The sequence below is a fragment of the Syngnathoides biaculeatus genome, chromosome 2 (genome assembly GCF_019802595.1).
Source record: "Syngnathoides biaculeatus isolate LvHL_M chromosome 2, ASM1980259v1, whole genome shotgun sequence".
NCBI lineage: Eukaryota > Metazoa > Chordata > Actinopteri > Syngnathiformes > Syngnathidae > Syngnathoides > Syngnathoides biaculeatus.
Window position 1 is genome coordinate 39,259,749 of NC_084641.1, and position 17,284 is coordinate 39,277,032.

General features: G+C 43.1%; 1 protein-coding gene and 1 long non-coding RNA gene across 5 annotated transcripts in view; one reads left to right on the plus strand and one right to left on the minus strand.

Annotated features, from left to right (window-relative positions):
- Positions 1-14,468, plus strand: part of LOC133492147 (mitogen-activated protein kinase kinase kinase kinase 4-like) — a 66,008-nt gene extending 51,540 nt beyond the window's left edge. For 2 of the 4 annotated variants that reach the window (XM_061804187.1, XM_061804158.1), the window contains 16 exons: positions 1,004-1,246; positions 1,469-1,560; positions 1,647-1,774; positions 1,866-1,960; positions 3,071-3,249; positions 3,377-3,485; positions 3,744-4,013; positions 8,079-8,196; positions 8,312-8,482; positions 8,548-8,691; positions 8,772-8,906; positions 8,986-9,086; positions 9,169-9,318; positions 9,384-9,543; positions 12,515-12,654; positions 12,726-14,468. In XM_061804187.1, the coding sequence (XP_061660171.1) occupies positions 1,004-1,246; positions 1,469-1,560; positions 1,647-1,774; positions 1,866-1,960; positions 3,071-3,249; positions 3,377-3,485; positions 3,744-4,013; positions 8,079-8,196; positions 8,312-8,482; positions 8,548-8,691; positions 8,772-8,906; positions 8,986-9,086; positions 9,169-9,318; positions 9,384-9,543; positions 12,515-12,654; positions 12,726-12,809 (2,319 nt within the window). In that variant the 3' untranslated portion in view covers positions 12,810-14,468. Of the gene's footprint in view, positions 1-1,003; positions 1,247-1,468; positions 1,561-1,646; positions 1,775-1,865; positions 1,961-3,070; positions 3,250-3,355; positions 3,486-3,743; positions 4,014-8,078; positions 8,197-8,311; positions 8,483-8,547; positions 8,692-8,771; positions 8,907-8,985; positions 9,087-9,168; positions 9,319-9,383; positions 9,544-12,514; positions 12,655-12,725 lie in introns of all 4 variants that reach the window. The other 2 variants (XM_061804150.1, XM_061804169.1) reach the window with 2 other exon arrangements.
- A 148-nt stretch (positions 14,469-14,616) lies between these two features.
- LOC133492194 (uncharacterized) overlaps positions 14,617-17,284 on the minus strand; it is a 3,180-nt gene continuing 512 nt past the window's right edge. The window contains exon 3 of the long non-coding RNA XR_009792573.1: positions 14,617-15,845. This is a non-coding gene — a long non-coding RNA (uncharacterized LOC133492194). The remainder of the gene's footprint in view (positions 15,846-17,284) is intronic.

Consider the following 17,284-nt stretch of genomic DNA (forward strand, 5'->3'; position numbering starts at 1 on the left):
CCACTTCGAGAGGAGCCAAATGAGTTGGCTCGAGCATCTGATTAGGATGCCTCCTGGACATTTCTCTAGTGAGGTCTTCTGGGCTCGTCCCGCTGAAAGGAGGTCTCACCCAGGAAATGCTGAATATGCTCTCTCACCTGGCCTGTGTGACCTTACAAAATGCCTGGGGAGAGGGATGTCTGAGTCTCACTGCTCAAGCTGCTCTGCCTGCGACTCAACCTTGTATAATCAGAAGATTGATATATGGAAGTATTATGAAATTACATAACTGAGTTCTGCAAAAATTTGTGGAGAGGTGATTTCATTAACAGAGAAGAGCCAATTAAACACATTCAGAATACACACATAGTGGTAACTGTGAAAAGATGTACATTTCTGGTATGAAATGTAAATGCTGTGTTGTCATAAAAAATACTCAGCATCTTAAAATTAACTAACAAGGGTCACCATTGTACTACAGTATGTACTCAGTGTTGCAGTCACGTCCAAAAGGGAGCTCAAATCCAAATGTTTACATCAGTGTTTCACATTCTTTAATGAGGAAAGGCACCCAATTTATGTGTTGTGACATGATGTTCTTCTCAGTGAAAATATCCAAAATCTGTCAACACTTAATGCTATGAATACTTCATTAGTAATGATCTAATAAAAATAACCTTAATTTACCCAGTGTAAAATCTGTGCATGTTAAATTGAACACACTTGTTCTGTCTAATGAATGGCAACAGGTGGCTTCAAAGGTTAATTATGGCTTCTGTTATCAAATGAAAGAGCAGTAAATTCCAATATTGTCAGACAAATAATTTGGGTAATTTCCTGCATTCTCTGATGAATGGCAAACGTGTTCCGGAGCACTGATTGAGAATCACTGGTTTACATTACACATCCCAACAATGATAAGCATCTTTATTTTGTTGTCTGTTTGCATGTGTTTAAATCTAAGTTCATGCATGTCAACCACACAGCTTCCCTTGTGTTTCACCCCCTCCCTCACTCCTTAAAGGTCCAGTGGTCCCACCTTGCTGCTCTAAAGAGCAGCAACAGCGCTGCCCCCTCTCCTCCTCCTCTGCCCGCAGTCGCTCGCTCCCAGTCCTTCAGCGAGCCCGGCGGCGTTACCACGAGCTTTGCACAACTCCACCTGCGCTCCCAGGATCCCCACCATCATCACCCATCGCCTGCACGCACTGACCCCCAACTTCTCCTCCATCAGCCTCAAGCACAGCCCAGTGACGAAGTCCCACCCAAGGTGAGAAGTTGTAGAGGACCGCCTCTCTCCCTTGGTGCACTCCATTCGGTTTCGTCATTCATTTTGTCACATCGGTCACTCCCCTGACCATTCTACTCAAACACAACATGGTTGTCTGTCATTGAACCTTCAAAATGTTTTTTCTGACTCGAAAAAGAGTTTGCCTATATAACTAGTGGGTGACATTTTACCAGGTCTAAAGCAAACATTGTATGTGTCCAGGTACCTGTCAGAACAACATCCCGTTCGCCAGTACTCTCCCGCAGGGAGTCACCACTGCCATTGCAGTCTGGTGGACAGAGAAACACATCTGGGTAAATAATGAAGATGCTTAATAGATAAATTGTGACTCTTTTGAATTGCCTTGTACGTGTTATTGAAGTTTTCTTCTCTTGGGCAGAAATGCGGAGCAGCGCCCCCTGTGGGACAGGGTGGAGAAGCTGCAGCCGCGGCCTGGCAGCGGGAGTTCTTCTGGCTCTTCCAACTCCAGCTCCCAAGCCAGTTCTGGAGACCGCTTCAGGCCACGCTGTGAGTCCCCTGGAATCGTACTTGGCTACTTCTTGTCTGTCCATTAAAACCAAACATTTTCTAATCCAATCTCCTCTTTTGATCCTTCAAGCATCCTCCAAGTCTGAAGGATCACCTCTCCAGCGTCCTGAGAATCTTCCCAAAAAAGCTGATGAAAAGAACTTGGCCAGGCCTACTCGACCTGCTGTATGTGTTTCTCTCTTTGTAATGAGCCAGCAAACTTTACTTTAGTTTAGTTAAAAAAAAAATACATTTTTTCAAAAAGGTGAAAACTCTGTTTTTCCACTCCCCCACCCTAAATGTGCCTTCATATGAATCCACTACCTGGTGGTTTTAGGGGAACAGCTTAGGTTGTCGTAAGACTATTAAATGTCCTATATTTTGGCTATTTAGACCTCTACAGAGTTACTCTCTAACATGGACTTAATGCAAGAGTGTCAATTTCATTATTTAAAAAAAAAAGAAACACCACCTTGGTTTTATCATGTGTCCATAAGAGGCCCCTCCAACGGCTACTTCTGTTTGACCCAGTTTTGTATCCACTTTGTCCATGTCTGACTAAAACTGCCCCCTTTCTTACGATTGGCTGCCTCCGTGTAGCAGACAGTGTTATTGACAGTGCTGACTTGGGAGCAGACAGGCAGAACTCTTCGCCAATGATGTAGATAAGCTTGAGAAATTTGAATGACCTAATTTCAAGGCTCTTGACAAAAAAAACATTTTGAACTCAATAACGCATGGGTAATTTTACTTCATAAGACTGTATTTCATGTGTTTAATGAGGCACTGTAGCGACATTGTTTACAACCCAAATACTAGAAAAACGTGGTTTAGCAAAATACCGGAACTTAAAGGAGATAAATCACCTCCGTTCATTGTATTGTAAAATTGGATTTGTTTGGGAGATAAAAGCGATTCAATTATTTTCATTTGTATTGTGAGAAATTCATTGCCGACTCTAAATTGCCCCTAGGTGTGATTGTGAGTGTGACTGTTATCTGTCTCAATGTGCCCTGCGATTGATTGTCTGGCAACCAGTTCAGGGTGTATGTACCCTGCCTCCTGTCCGATGACAGCTGGGATGGGCTCCAGCACTCCCCCTTGTGAGGATAAGCGGAAAATGGATGAATGGATGGATTATGAGAGTGGTCCTTCTCTTCTTTACTCATTTTGTTGCCTCATGCAGTGTTTGAAACACCTGACACAGGATTTGAAGACAACTGCATTTGAATCCAGATGAATTCTTCCTGTCACGTTGTCTGTTTTAACTGCTTTTTTGTTATCACTACTCTTTAGGACCTGACAGCACTCGCTAAGGAGCTTCGTGCAGTGGATGACCTGCGGCCTCCCCACAAAGTTACAGACTACTCCTCCTCAAGTGAAGATTCTGGCACCACTGATGAGGAGGAGGATGAGGAAGTAGACCAGGAGGCAGGAGAGGAATCTACCTCAGGACCAGAGGACTCGCGTTCTGGGTTGGTGGAACACACTCTGACCACTCTATTTGTTTCTTTGTAGAAAGTTTGAAAGTTCATATTTTTCCCAGGGTGTTCTTAAAATGGTTCTGATTGTGCACATCAGATCTTCTCACGGCTTCCACAGGAGGTTGAGCAATGGGGAGACTGGGTCTGCCAAAACCATGCTGGTTGAAGACTCTGAGAGCAACCAGATCACCACACCCTCAAAGGATGGCACACTTGTTATCAGACAGGTAGGAAGAGGAGATGGGAATCTCCTTGTAAAACATTGTCCACCCAAAGAACACAGGACACTTTCTTTGTCCAGTGTTTTCATCCAATCATTCACCACAATCCTCCTTTTCTCTGTGACGTAAACATTAAGTCCGTCATCATAGGCCTAGTCTGATTTTTTTTAATTGGAAGAAGAGGATCTTAACAACAACACTGCAGAATGCATCATCTTTCCTCCTGTTTACTGGAGCCAAAAGTGTGCCTATTCTTGGTTTCAGAGCACCACTGACATTAAGCGGATGGTCAATCTCTCCTCCTCTTCCCCAGCCGGTGCCTCTCACGGCCACCCCCAATCCCTCAGCCACAGCCTCCAAGAGAAAAATGGTTTCACTGGCTGCATTCACTACCTACCAGACCTTATCCAGCAGAGCCATCACTCCCCTTCCTCTTCCACATCCACGCTTTCCTCCTCCTTCTCATCACCACCTAGCCATGCCAGTCTGGCCATGTCCCCACTGAATCCCCTGGAAAAGCTTGTTGCAATCGAGGTATGTTGCCCTCACTTGGCTGAGGCCAGCAATTGCAGGAATGGAATGCAGGGAGTTCAGGCTCGGACACAAAGGCTGCCAATCTGGGTCAAGTGCTACTTGAATCTCTTAATTTTTATGATGTTTCAGAGCCCAACACAAGCATACGATTTAGCCTAGTGCCATTATAGTGTTTGTATCCAATTTTGCTGAACTACAGTGGAACCTACAAACCTGTTTCTCATCAAGGAAGGGAGGTGAGATTGTTACAGCTGAGCCGGCATTTTCGAACACACTGTTTTAGGACAGTGATTGACCTCCACACAAATTCTGCCATAGAAAATTATGAAAATAGAACTAGTCCTTTCTTTGGTCTAGCTGACACCATTGATGAAAATTTGACAGTTATAAAGGTTTAAAGTGTTTATCAACTATAGTTGTGATTCAAATGTAAAAGCAATGAAACCTTTGTCAACCTTAATAATGAAAGAAAAATGCATAATGTACAGTGTGACTATATTGGTCCATGTAGCTGATGAAAGTAAAAAGTAGAAAAAGGTGATTGTCAGCAGTAAAATGTCAAAATTATCTTTTAACGTTCACAGTCAGCCATGATACAGTCACGATAGACAGAAGTATCGATTGAGTCGGCTTTTACTCTCTTTTCACTTTTTTTTAAACAGCCATTATTGAGGCTGGTCCTACTCCGGGATGGGTGCTGCAAAGGCCAGGGTCATTCAATTTTATCCTTTGGAAAATACAAAAGGATGAGGAAAAATTCAAACACTTGTGTTATGTTAGAGGATTTGGGGAAATGCCCATTTGTGCAACAGTTGCATTTGACTGTAGATGTTCCACTGTATTTACAAATATTTTGTTACCACCCCCTCCAAAAAACATGCACAGTATGTATGGATATATATATTTTTTTGTACATCTGAGCCTGTACAAATCCTCTAATACCATCCTGGTTGTTGGGTCTGGCAGATCTGCATTTTCTCATTCCTGCTGACCTTACACTGGCTCTCCTCTTCTTCCTGCTAACATGGTTGTCTCCCAGTTATAGCATGGAGGGAATCCTACGACAGGTTTTTAGGATGAACAGCTTTTTAAGATGAACTAACAAGCATCTCTGCTTTGAGTTGTGCTTGTACTTGCTTGGTGTTTTTTTGTTCTCATCACTCCTGTCTTATACCAAATGCATTCTGGTGGTGGATTTTGGATCCTCTTCTGCCTGCATTTTACTGCAGCCCGAAATATACACTGCCTCCATTTCTTCCTTTTCACTCTTTTTCCCTTTTCTGTCAGTACTAACTGCAAGACTCTACTTCAGCTACGTTTCACGCATGTCTTAATATTTTTTGATGTACGTATGCTGCTTGCACTAATGTATAGGTACACACACATGCATTGAGGGTCCTCGTTTACGATGGTCCCGATATACTGATTTTGAGGTTACAAATTTTACAGAATAAAGTGCACAGTGGTTCAATACATGGCACTAGAAGACATTCTTCATTAACGGCGTTCTTACCTTTTTCAATCGAAGTATATTTATGGCCTTAGTTTTTTTTTTTTAAATGAAAATAATTCCTGTATATTTATTTTTACTATGTAATCAGGTAAACAATGATTGCATACAATCAGTTCCATTACCAGTGTAGGAGTGGAATTCTGTTCTACACTTAGAATCCCCTTTATTTATCTCAATGTACAGTGCCTTGTGAAAGTATTTGGCCCCCTTGAACTTTTCAACCTTTCGCCACATTTCAGGCTTCAAACATAAAGACAACTGCAAGTCGCTTGGGGTATGTCTCTATCAGTTTTGCACATCGAGAGACCGAAATTCTTGCCCATTCTTCCTTGCAAAACAGCTCGAGCTCATTGAGGTTGGATGGAGAACGTTTGTGAACAGCAGTCTTCAGCTCTGCCCACCGATTCTCGATTGAATTCAGGTCTGGACTTTGACTTGGCCATTCTAACACCCATTACATTTATTTATGAACCATTCCATTATAGATTTGGCTTTATGTTTTGGATCATTGTCCTGTTGGAAGATAAATCTCCGTCCCAATCTCGGGTCTTTTGCAGACTCCAACAGGTTGTCTTCCAGATTGGTCCTGTATTTGGCACCATTCATCTTCCCATCAATTTTAACCATCTTTCCTGTCCCTGCTGAAGAAAAGCAAGCCCAAACCATGAGGCTGCCACCACCATTTTTGACAGTGGGGATGGTGTGTTCAGGGTGATGAGCTGTGTTGCATTTACGCCAAACACATCGTTTTGCATTGTGGCCAAAAAGTTCGATTTTGGTTTCATCTGACCAGAGCACCTTTTTCCACGTTTGGTTTGTCTCCCAGGTACATTGTGGCAAACTTTAAACGAGACTTTTTATATATCTATCTTTGAGAAATTGCATTCTGCTTGCCACTCTTCCATAAAGGCAGGATTTGTGCAGTGTACGATTGATGTCCTATGGACAGACTCTCCCACCTCAGCTGTAGATCTCTGCAGTTCATCCAGAGTAATGATGGGCCTCTTGGCTACATTTCTGATCAGTCTTCTCCTTGTTCGAGGTGCAATTTTAGAGGGACGGCCGGGTATTGGTAGATTTGCACTGGTGTGTTACTCCTTCCATTTCAATATGATTGCTTGCACAGTGCTCCTTGAGATGTTTAAAGCTTGAAGTCTTTTTGTATCCAAATCCAGCTTTAAACTTCTCCACAACAGTATCTCGGACCTACCTGGTCTTCATGATGTTCTCTGCAGTTTAAATAGAACCTTGAGACACACAGAGCAGATGCATTTATACAGAGACTTGATGACACACAGGTTGATTCTATTTATCATCATCAGTCAACATTGGATCATTCAGAGATCCTCACTGAACTTCTGGAGTGAGTTTTCTGCTCTGAAAGTAAAGCGGCCAAATAATATAGGACGCCCCACTTTTCGTTTTTTTATTTGTTAAAAAAGTATAAAATATCTAATAAATTTCATTGTACTTCACGATTGTGTACCACTTGTTGTTGATACTTGACAAAAAATGAAAATTTTATATCTTTATTTGAAGCCTGAAATGTGGCGTAAGGTTGAAAAGTTCAAGGGGGCCGAATACTTTCACAAGGCATTGTAGATATACAGTCCCATCCATGAAAAAGTATTGGCCCCCAATTCAAGTTCTTATTTTTGGCATCGTTTCCCCCACTTTAAGATTAACAGAACATAACCCAAGTAAGCATAAAATTCTGTTTTTAAATAGTCGTTTTATTTATTGAGGAGGGGAAAAAAATACTGAACCCTGCCTGCCCCTATGTGGAAAAAGTAATGGGCCATCTAAACCTAATAACTGGTTGGGCCACCTGTTGCAGGATCAACTAAAATAAAGTGTTTTCTTTAACTGGGAACGAGTCTTTCACATATCTGTGGAGATATTTTGGCCCAGTCTGACTTGCACAATTTAATTCAGCAATACTGGAGGGTTTTTGAGCACGAACGGCCCTTTCAGTCAATCAATCAAACCAAAAGCCTTTGATTACGCAGTTAATTTATTATTTACAAACCTCACAGTTCTGAGGACTGGGGTTCAAATCCCAGGCCCACCTGTGTGGGGTTCACATGTTCTCCCCATGGGTTTTCTCATCCTCTATATCCCAGAATATATGTTAATTGGAGACTGCAAATTGCCCATAGATGTGATTGAAAGAGTGAATGGTTGTATGTCTCTTTGTGCCCTGCGATTGGCTGGCAACCATTTCAGGGTGGACCCCGCCTCCTGCCTGAAGATAGCTAGGAATAGACTTCAACCATCCCGTGAGCCTTGTGAGGATAAGCAGCTTGGAAAATGGATGGATGGAAATAAAATCGCATTTTATATTTTCAGGGGTTATCTTTGATATTTAAACTTGTTTGACTCTAAACAGTGTTGGGAAACTCAAAAAAAAAAATAATTTTGAGAAGGGGACAAATGGAAATTCATATTTATATAGTATATACATTCATTACAGCATCATGCTAAAATCCAACACAGTGATAAATGCTATGTTTTCAGTCTGTTAACTCCTTGTGTTTTGCTGTCTTGGACAGAGCCAGTCAGAGAGCAATTCCATGCCTAAACACAAGTCGTCATCCTCCTTCACTCCGTTCATTGACCCTCGCCTGCTCCAGATTTCACCATCCAGCGGAAGCTCACTCAACAACATGGGTAGGTCAAAGGTCTACTGTTTTACTCCGCAAAGGGAGCTGTTAAGTGCAAGGTATGCTTTTGTTTGCGATTGTTGAATAGTTTGAGGAGATAGTCTTATGCCATCTTCCTGCAGCTGGATTCGGGCAGGATGCTCGTCTGGGAGACCCACTGAGATCTGATCCGTCCCGCAAAGGCTCGGTGGTCAATGTCAACCCTGTCAACACGCGTCCACCAAGTGACACGCCAGAGATCCGCAAGTACAAGAAGAGGTTCAACTCAGAGATCCTGTGCGCTGCACTCTGGGGTAGGTGGTTATACTGTGATGTCACAGCACCCTCTCAAGTTGCTAAGCCATGCTTGTGACCACAGGGGTCAACCTGCTGGTGGGGACTGAGAGCGGTCTGATGCTGCTTGACCGTAGTGGTCAGGGAAAGGTCTACCCACTGATCAACCGGCGGCGTATCCAGCAAATGGATGTCCTTGAAGGACTCAACGTTCTGGTTACCATTTCAGGTACCAGCACTCAACTACTGTATGTTAGTGATGAATAATTGACAGATGGCTGATTTTAGGAATGTGTTGTTTACTTTCAGGCAAAAAGAACAAACTGCGAGTTTATTACCTGTCATGGTTGCGAAACAAGATTCTTCATAATGACCCAGAAGTAGAGAAGAAGCAGGGTTGGGTTAATGTGGGTGACCTGGAAGGCTGCGTCCACTACAAAGTTGGTACGTGGGCTGGGTCAGTGACGTACGAGATAGGCTGAGAATCATCTTCTCATTGTAATTGAATGACACTCTGTTACAGTAAAATATGAGAGGATTAAATTCTTGGTGCTAGCATTAAAGAACGCAGTTGAGGTTTACGCCTGGGCTCCTAAACCATATCATAAGTTCATGGCCTTCAAGGTAAGCAGGACGAGTGAATCAGATGTTTATTTTGTTCCATATTTAATGGTGGATTAATAACTTGATCTTTGGTTGCTTTCAGTCATTTGGTGACTTGGTGCACAAGCCTCTGCTAGTGGACCTGACTGTAGAGGAAGGTCAGAGGTTAAAGGTCATCTATGGCTCCTGCTCAGGCTTCCATGCTGTGGATGTGGACTCTGGTGCAGTCTACGACATCTACCTCCCCACTCATGTAAATGCCCGGCTTCGCATCTCCATCACTCTGCCTTCCCTAAATTGTCCCTAATTCGCCTTCAGATCCAGACAAGCATTCATTGCCACGCCATCATCATCTTGCCCAACACGGATGGAATAGAGCTGCTTGTCTGCTACGAGGACGAGGGTGTCTACGTTAATACATATGGGCGCATCACCAAGGACGTGGTGCTCCAGTGGGGGGAAATGCCAACTTCAGTGGGTAAGTGGATTGAAATGCCGGAGGCTTGATTCACATAGTATCAGGAGAATAGAATCAGAAATCCTCTGATCGAAATTAGGCCTCTTCCTAGTGTGTATAAAAATCGGATGCGTATTAGGAATCTTCCAATGCTCGTGAAGAATAAATGCACAGATTAGATAAACACCGTCAATTTCATTTAAATGCATAGATTGGTGACATACACAACCATGTCTGCTCAAAAAATACACATACATTTTAAAAACACCTGCTGTAACTCAAAATTCTAGCAGAAGCAATTCCAAAATGTGGTTTAAATATAATAGATTAGTAGTGTTGTGATAAATTAGAAGATAAAACATTTACTAATGACAGCCAGGGGAGTTACCCTCATCCATCCATCCATCTTCCGCTTATCCGGGTCAGGTCGCGGTTGTACTCGCTTTAGCAGGGACGCACAGACATGGCATATCCAGCTCTTCCAGGGGGATCATGAGCCGTTCCCAGGCCACCCCAGCGACATAGTCTCTCCAGCCTTACCTGGGTAATCCCCAGAGTCTCTTTCTTGTAGGACGTGCCCGGAACACCCAACCAGGGAGCTGCCCAGGAGGCATCTGAATCAGATGCCTCAGACACCTCATCTGGCTCCTCTCAATGGAACCTCCTGAATGACTGAACTTCTCACCCTATCTCTAAGGGAGAACCTGGACACCCTGCCTAGGAAACTAGTTTTAGTCGCTTGTATCTGGGATCTTGTTCTTTCTATCATGACCCACACCTCGTGACCAAAGGTGAGAGTAGGAACATAAATCGGTAAATTGAAAGCTTCACTTTTCAACTTAGCTCCTTCTTTACCACAACGGATCAATACAATGTCTGCATCACTGCAGACCCTGCACCGATCCGCCTGTCGATCAGTAGTGAACAAGATCCCAAGATACTTGAAGTCATCCATTTGGGGCAGGATTACATCCATGGCCCGGAGAAGGCATGCCACCCTTTTCCAAGGGAGTACCATGGTCTCAGATTTAGAGATGCTGATTCTCATCCCAGCCTATTCACACTATGGTGCGAACAGCTCCAGTGGGAGTTAGAGATCATGACTGGAGGAAGCAAACAGAACCACATCTTCTGGTAAAAGCAGAGATGCAATACTAAGGCTACCCAACCGGACCCCCTCTATGCCTCAGCTTGCGCCGAGAGATTCTGTCCATAGACGTTATTAACGGAATCAGTGACAAAGGGCAGCCTTGACGGAGTCCAACTTTCACAAGAAGGGAGTCTGACTTATTGCCTGCAATGTGGACAAAACTCTGACACTGGTCATACGGGGACCGAACAGCCTCTATTGGTGGGTTCGGTACCCCATACTCCTGAATGACCCTCCCAGAGGAGTCCCCGAGGGACACGGTCAAAGCCATCTCCAAGTCCACAAAACACATGTAGACTGGTTGAGCGAACACTCATGCACCCTTAAGGACCCTGCCAAGCCGGTAGGGCGTTCACGGCGAAAACCTGATTGCTCCTCCTAAATTTGACATTGGACTTCCCAATGGACCCTCCCCTCGAGCACCCCAGAATAGACCTAACCAGGGAGGCTGACAAGTGTTATCTCCCTATAGTTGGAACACACTCGCCCTCCGGACCCTGTGACCTCAGATGTCCTGATGCCACATGCACATGTGGACACCCTTGTGCTTGAATATGGTGTTCGTGATGGACAACCCGCAGAGAGCACTGAAGTCCAGTAACAAAACACCGCTTGGGTTGTGATGGGGGGGGCGTCCTTCCCAATCACGCCCCTGCTAGGTCGCGCTGCCATTGCCCACGTAAGGATTGATGTCCCCTGCAGATGGAGGAGGAGTGCTTTCTAGCCACCCACCTCTCAGAACTCCAAAAAGGGTGGGTATTCTGAACTATTGTCAACAACAGTCAGGATCCGTCCCGACCCAAAGGCTACCCTCTTGTCCACAGGGGTGAACCCCAACATACAGGTGCCAAGCAGGGGGGCAATAACTCGACCCACACCTGCTCGGCACCTCTCACTATGGGCATCTCCAGAATGGAACAGAGTCCAACCCCTCTCAAGAGGACTGATACCAGACCCCAAGCAATCTGTGGAGGCAAGCCTTACTATATCTAGTCAGAATTTCTCAACCTCGCACACCAGCTTGGGCTCCTTCCCTGCTAGACAGGTGACACTCCACGTCCCTAGAGCCAGCTTCTGTAGCCGTGGATCAGATCGTCAAGGTCCTTGCCTTGGCCCACCCCGCAGCTCACACTGTACCCGAGCCCGAGGCTCCTCCCACAGGTGGTAAGCCCATGAGAAGGGGAAACCACGTAACTCTATCACGCTGTACCTGTCCGAGCCCCATGGGTACATTGCCGGCCACAAGTGACCTACGTTGAAACCCCTCCTAAGGGCCTCGCTCCCGAGGGGCGCCGCCATTCAGGCAAGGGAAACCCAGATTAAAAATTTGTATTCATCATAGGGGTTTTTGGAGCTGTACTTTGTCTGTCACTCACCGAAGACCGTTTTTTTTTTTTTTCGTTGGTGACCCTACCAGGGGCATGAAGCCCCAGACAACTTCATCCTAGGTTTATTGGGACACGGACACAAAAACCCTTCCACCACAATAAGGTGACAGCTCAAAGAGGAGAAGTTAGCCTCATTGACATCAGTTAGGTGTGGGTGGAGGTTGAGTCTTCTGAAGCCTACCAAACATGGAACATTTAATATTCGTATTAGTTATGATTGATTTCTGTCACTGGCTTGTGTTGGCACTTTAGGCTTCATTTAATGTGGGTTGTTTTTATGTGATCCGTAAATGTTAACACAATCATATCTGAAACATGTAATTTGAAATGGCATTGGGCATCAAATCATAATTGAGCACTTGTATGTGCAGTGTTAATCCAAAACCAGAGACATCCTTCACTTGTAGTTGTTAAATTGTGCCTGTGTGACCCTAACCCAAACCCTTGTGTGTAGCCTACATTAGGTCAAACCAGATTATGGGTTGGGGTGAAAAGGCCATCGAGATCCGCTCAGTGGAGACTGGCCACTTGGATGGTGTGTTTATGCACAAGAGAGCCCAGAGACTCAAATTCTTGTGCGAGAGGAATGACAAGGTACATCCTGCATTGACTGGATTTCATCATAACTTGACAGAAAATCCCATATTGTGGCCTTTGTCCTGCAGGTCTTCTTTGCCTCTGTGCGGGCTGGAGGAGCCAGCCAAGTGTACTTCATGACACTTGGACGCAGTTCCCTCATGAGCTGGTAGTCGAGATGCCGGCCGGGACAGCTACGCAACGAACAACAGATTACTGTGACATTGAATATTCTTGCTCCCTCTTACACAACTGGGGTTCCAAACATTTGTCATTATAAATAGCCAGTGGTGCGTGGGGTGTTGCATTTGGTAGGCGGGAATGGGTATGTGCACGTGTGCTAGAAATATATATTCCAACTGAAATTCCATTCAGTCTGCAACCTTTTGGGGCAAGCCTGTTTCCTCCTCTTGACCTTTGTGGAATGTCAACAACTTTGTATGTCCTCAAGCAACCTCACATCTTCTATGCGTGCACAAGGTCAGTGCAGGAAGCACTGAGCATGTCCATAACTGAGGAGTAACCACACACACCTCTAATTGGTCTGTTTGTTGCCATTTTCACTTCAGGTATCAGAATCTCCTGTTTCCACTCAATGGCTCACTAAACACTTGTATGCCTTTTACAAAATAGTTTGAAGGACTTTGATGAAAATTACAGGGTACAGGATTATCAATTTCCAAGCAAAATGCCAAACAAGCGGCATTGGTCCCAAGTTGCCCAATCTGTCCAATAGCTCAGACTTCTCATACACTGTATATTTCTATTTGATTGCTGGACGTGAATACGGGGAGATCCACCATCACAACTAAATGGACAAAAAAATTGTATTAACCAACTGGTGGATAGGTCCTTGACGGGCAATGTGTAGGGATAAGCGTAAAACTGTGAATTACATTTACAGAGTCAGCTGTTGAGTTCCAAGCGACCAGAAAAGAACAGTGCTTGTGTGCATGAGATCTGACGGGATGTGAGCACCACAGTGCCACTGTAGCTCATATGTGTTCAGGTTGCCTTACGTAACGTTTCTACTGGAATACAACTGCTGAAAATCCTTGGCCGGTTCTATGAAGCATAAAAATAAGGAACGCTTTAGTCAGAACCAATCACCCGAGACAATGGACCTTGTTTTAACATTTTTGATCTTGTCTTTGTTTCTTCACCCTCCCCCATCTTATGAAATATGACAAGGCTGCTGCCATTTAACAACTAACGTCAAAGCTCATCACATTCTGTAGATGTTTGTGTACACAAAAAACTTGACAATTTCCACCTCTCCCACCAGAGCTTCACTTTCCGTCTGTGGAAAAAAAATGTCAGAATTCCAACATTGGTGAAAAATAACTCCACAGTGACGGCAAAAAAAAAAAAACAAGTGGCATATTTTTAACTGGGGTTACCTTTTAGTCTTTAACATGAGACCCTTTCAGATAACTCTGCGACTGCTGTTTATTTTAAAAAAATTTTTATAGTAATGCACATGTTATGTGGAAAATGTTTACAGAAGTCATTGTTTTGTCAAACCAATGTGCATCATGAATATTTATGGATAATTTTAGGGCAGTTTGTGTTTTTGTATTTTGTATTCCTTTTTGTACTATCATTTAGAATTTCATGTACAGTATAGGATAAATGAAACTGCTCACACAGTGAGTGACACCAATCCAGACGTCACTGATTCTTCTGCATCTTGCTCAGTGTGGTTCTGGATAACATGAATCTCCGCCCCCACCTTTTTAATTTGCCTTGATAATTTATGTCATGTGTGTGCTATGGGAGTAACTGTTATCACCCAAAGGTCCTTTCCATTGAATAAACTGAAATTTAAAGTACTGTCATCGTTTTGGCTAAACGAATTGGGGGGGCAGTTTTTCCATGAAAACTGAGGCAGAAAGTTAACAGTGAGATGAGGGTAAACTTGATCAATCTGGTTTAAAGAGCTAATGAGGAGAAATGACTGTCACTGCAGTCAATTGAATACTGTAATCAATTATTTGGATTAAATATCTTGTTTGGTTTAAGAGCAATTACGAATGAGACATTGTTTTTAATACCGAATGACCCATTGTTTTCGTCATTTGGGTAATAGCATTTTTTATAATTTCACATTATGCATGGCAGCAAACTGTATTTACATGTTTACAAACTTTTCCAGCAAAGTAATTTCAAACAAAAATGAAACAATACAAAGATTTCAGTTTAAACTTGGCATGTCTCGTTTTAGCGCTGATATTGGCCCTATTAACAATTGCAGCCCGTTTCCCAGATTGCCCTGTCATACTCAAGAACGGCAAAATGTCTTGTAGTGTGACATGATCCATGACCTACACTAGCCCTAGAATGCCGAAATGAACCGTATTACATGTTTGATATTTACAAAGCCACATTTTATGTCATATGACGCTGTTTAACTCCCGAATTAACAGAAAATTAATACATGTGTATATATAAATCCCTGACTTTGAAATTATGAGAGGCATCAGACAAATACTGTTCATTTCAAAAAACAGTTTATTAAATGGTAGGACCCTCTTCATTCCTGCCAACAAGCCAGCCGTCTGTTTCGTCCACTCTGCTGCCTGCCAACACTTCCTGGATCATATCCTTAACCTCATCAATCAACCCCTGCTAAAAATATTGTATCGAAAAGTTCTAAAGAAATTCTATAGAAACATTCCATAGAAATGCTATATAAACTCAACAGAACTTTAGGACCCAAGTTCTATAGAACTGTGTTCTGAAGAAAGTTCTATAGAACTGTCCTAAAGAACTGAAACATTGCTTCTCCATTGTATTCGTAAATTGCATTAATGTGACAATCCCACATACATTCGTTGCCTTGGAATACAGAAACACCAGTGCCAGGCTACATGGAAATTGATCCATTAAAGCATTCTAGTTGCGGTGTGAAACCAAACTGTTTTTCAAACTACAGACAATTACAAATTAGGTTATTCAGCCCAAATACATGTATGTTTAACATTTAGAATACTTTTTTTCTGTCATTTAGAACAAATGAGTTTTTGCTTAATTTATTTTTCAAACAAAATAAATTATATTTCACTGTGTCTCTCATATTTACTGTCCACCTGGGTTCCTCCCGTCCTGTTTCCTGCCACTGCCACCGCATCTGTCAGGCGCGTATTTCAGGCATGACGTGACCGCACTTTGTACATCACTCAGGGTCCCCTCGTGGTTTAAGACACATTCTGAGTTCAAAATTAAGAAACTTGATTAACCCTAACCTCTGGAAAACACTATATCTATCAGTTAGAAATCTATCAAATGCAAGAATCTATCCATCCATTTTCTTTGCGGCTTATTCTCACGAGGGTTGCGGGAAGTGCTGGAGCCTATCCCAGCTGTCAAGGGCAGGAGGTGGTGTACACCCTGAACTGGTTGCCACCCAATCACAGGGCACATAGAGACAAACAGGAGCCCCACTCACAATGACACCTAGGGGCAATTTAGTGTCCAATTAATGTTGTGTTTGGGATGTGGGAGGAAATCGGAGTGCCCGGAGGAAACCCACACAGGCACAGGGAGAACATGCAAATGCCACACAGGACCTCAAAAATTTGAGGCCAACGCTCTATCAGCTGCGCCACCGTGCCGCCGCAAAAATCCATATTGTTTTAGAAAGAACATTTGAAGTACCGTAATTTCTTGTAATAAAGTCTCGAAGTAAATAAAGCACACTATGGTATCGATGGAAAAACAATCACATTGTATAGTCGTATACCGGTACATCAAGTGGTTAAAAAAAAGGTATACATATACGTTTTGATATATTTGATGCCGTATGTTACACATTTGTATATAGTACAGTAATGTGCGCCATCAACCTGAGCTCTGACCTCACGGGAGCTTGCCATTTTACATTCGTTAGCTTAGCTGCACCATCAGCAACGACTCCCCCGTGAGTTTGTCGACTACAACAGCTTAGCTGCGCAGCTGCTTTTAAAAGAAATGTCATCACTCCTGCTGATGTCGCAGCCAACCCTGAACCAGCGCGGCAGTCCAAAATGAGAGCTCTCAATGGCTTCAAGTGGCTATCAAAACATCGTGAGCTCAAACTACATCGTATGCACGTAAAGGGCACATTTTAGTATGAATAAAATGTTATTCCATTGTTGAGCTTTTATTTTAGTTGGTGGAGGGATTCTGTTCTAAGCATTACAGGGACCAGGACAAGCGTGTCCTGTGTCCTGTCCCGAGATATATATTGCCAAAGATTATTATTAATGATTGTCGTACAGACAATTTTTGGAAAATCAATTCAAGTACAAACCTAGAAAAATAGAAATACATATAATTCCTAATATTTTGGGCATATGGCTAGCAGCAAATTGTTGATGCGCTTTGTACATCGGTTGAAGGGTTTTCCTGATTTTTTTTTTTGGTCAACTTTGGGGGTGTGCATTATACATGAGAAATTGTGGTATGTTTACTTTCCAAAATCTGATATGTTGTGGTAACACCGAATCTGAACTTTTCTCGCTTGCGTTAAAAATTCATCCCTGACATGACCTTATTGTTCAGAAGTCTGCAAACAGCGCACAAAATACTTTCAATTGTATTAATAAATGTAATATCGTTTGAAAGAAGAGGATGGTAAAATTAGGAATTAGTTTATTAAAACCCTAAC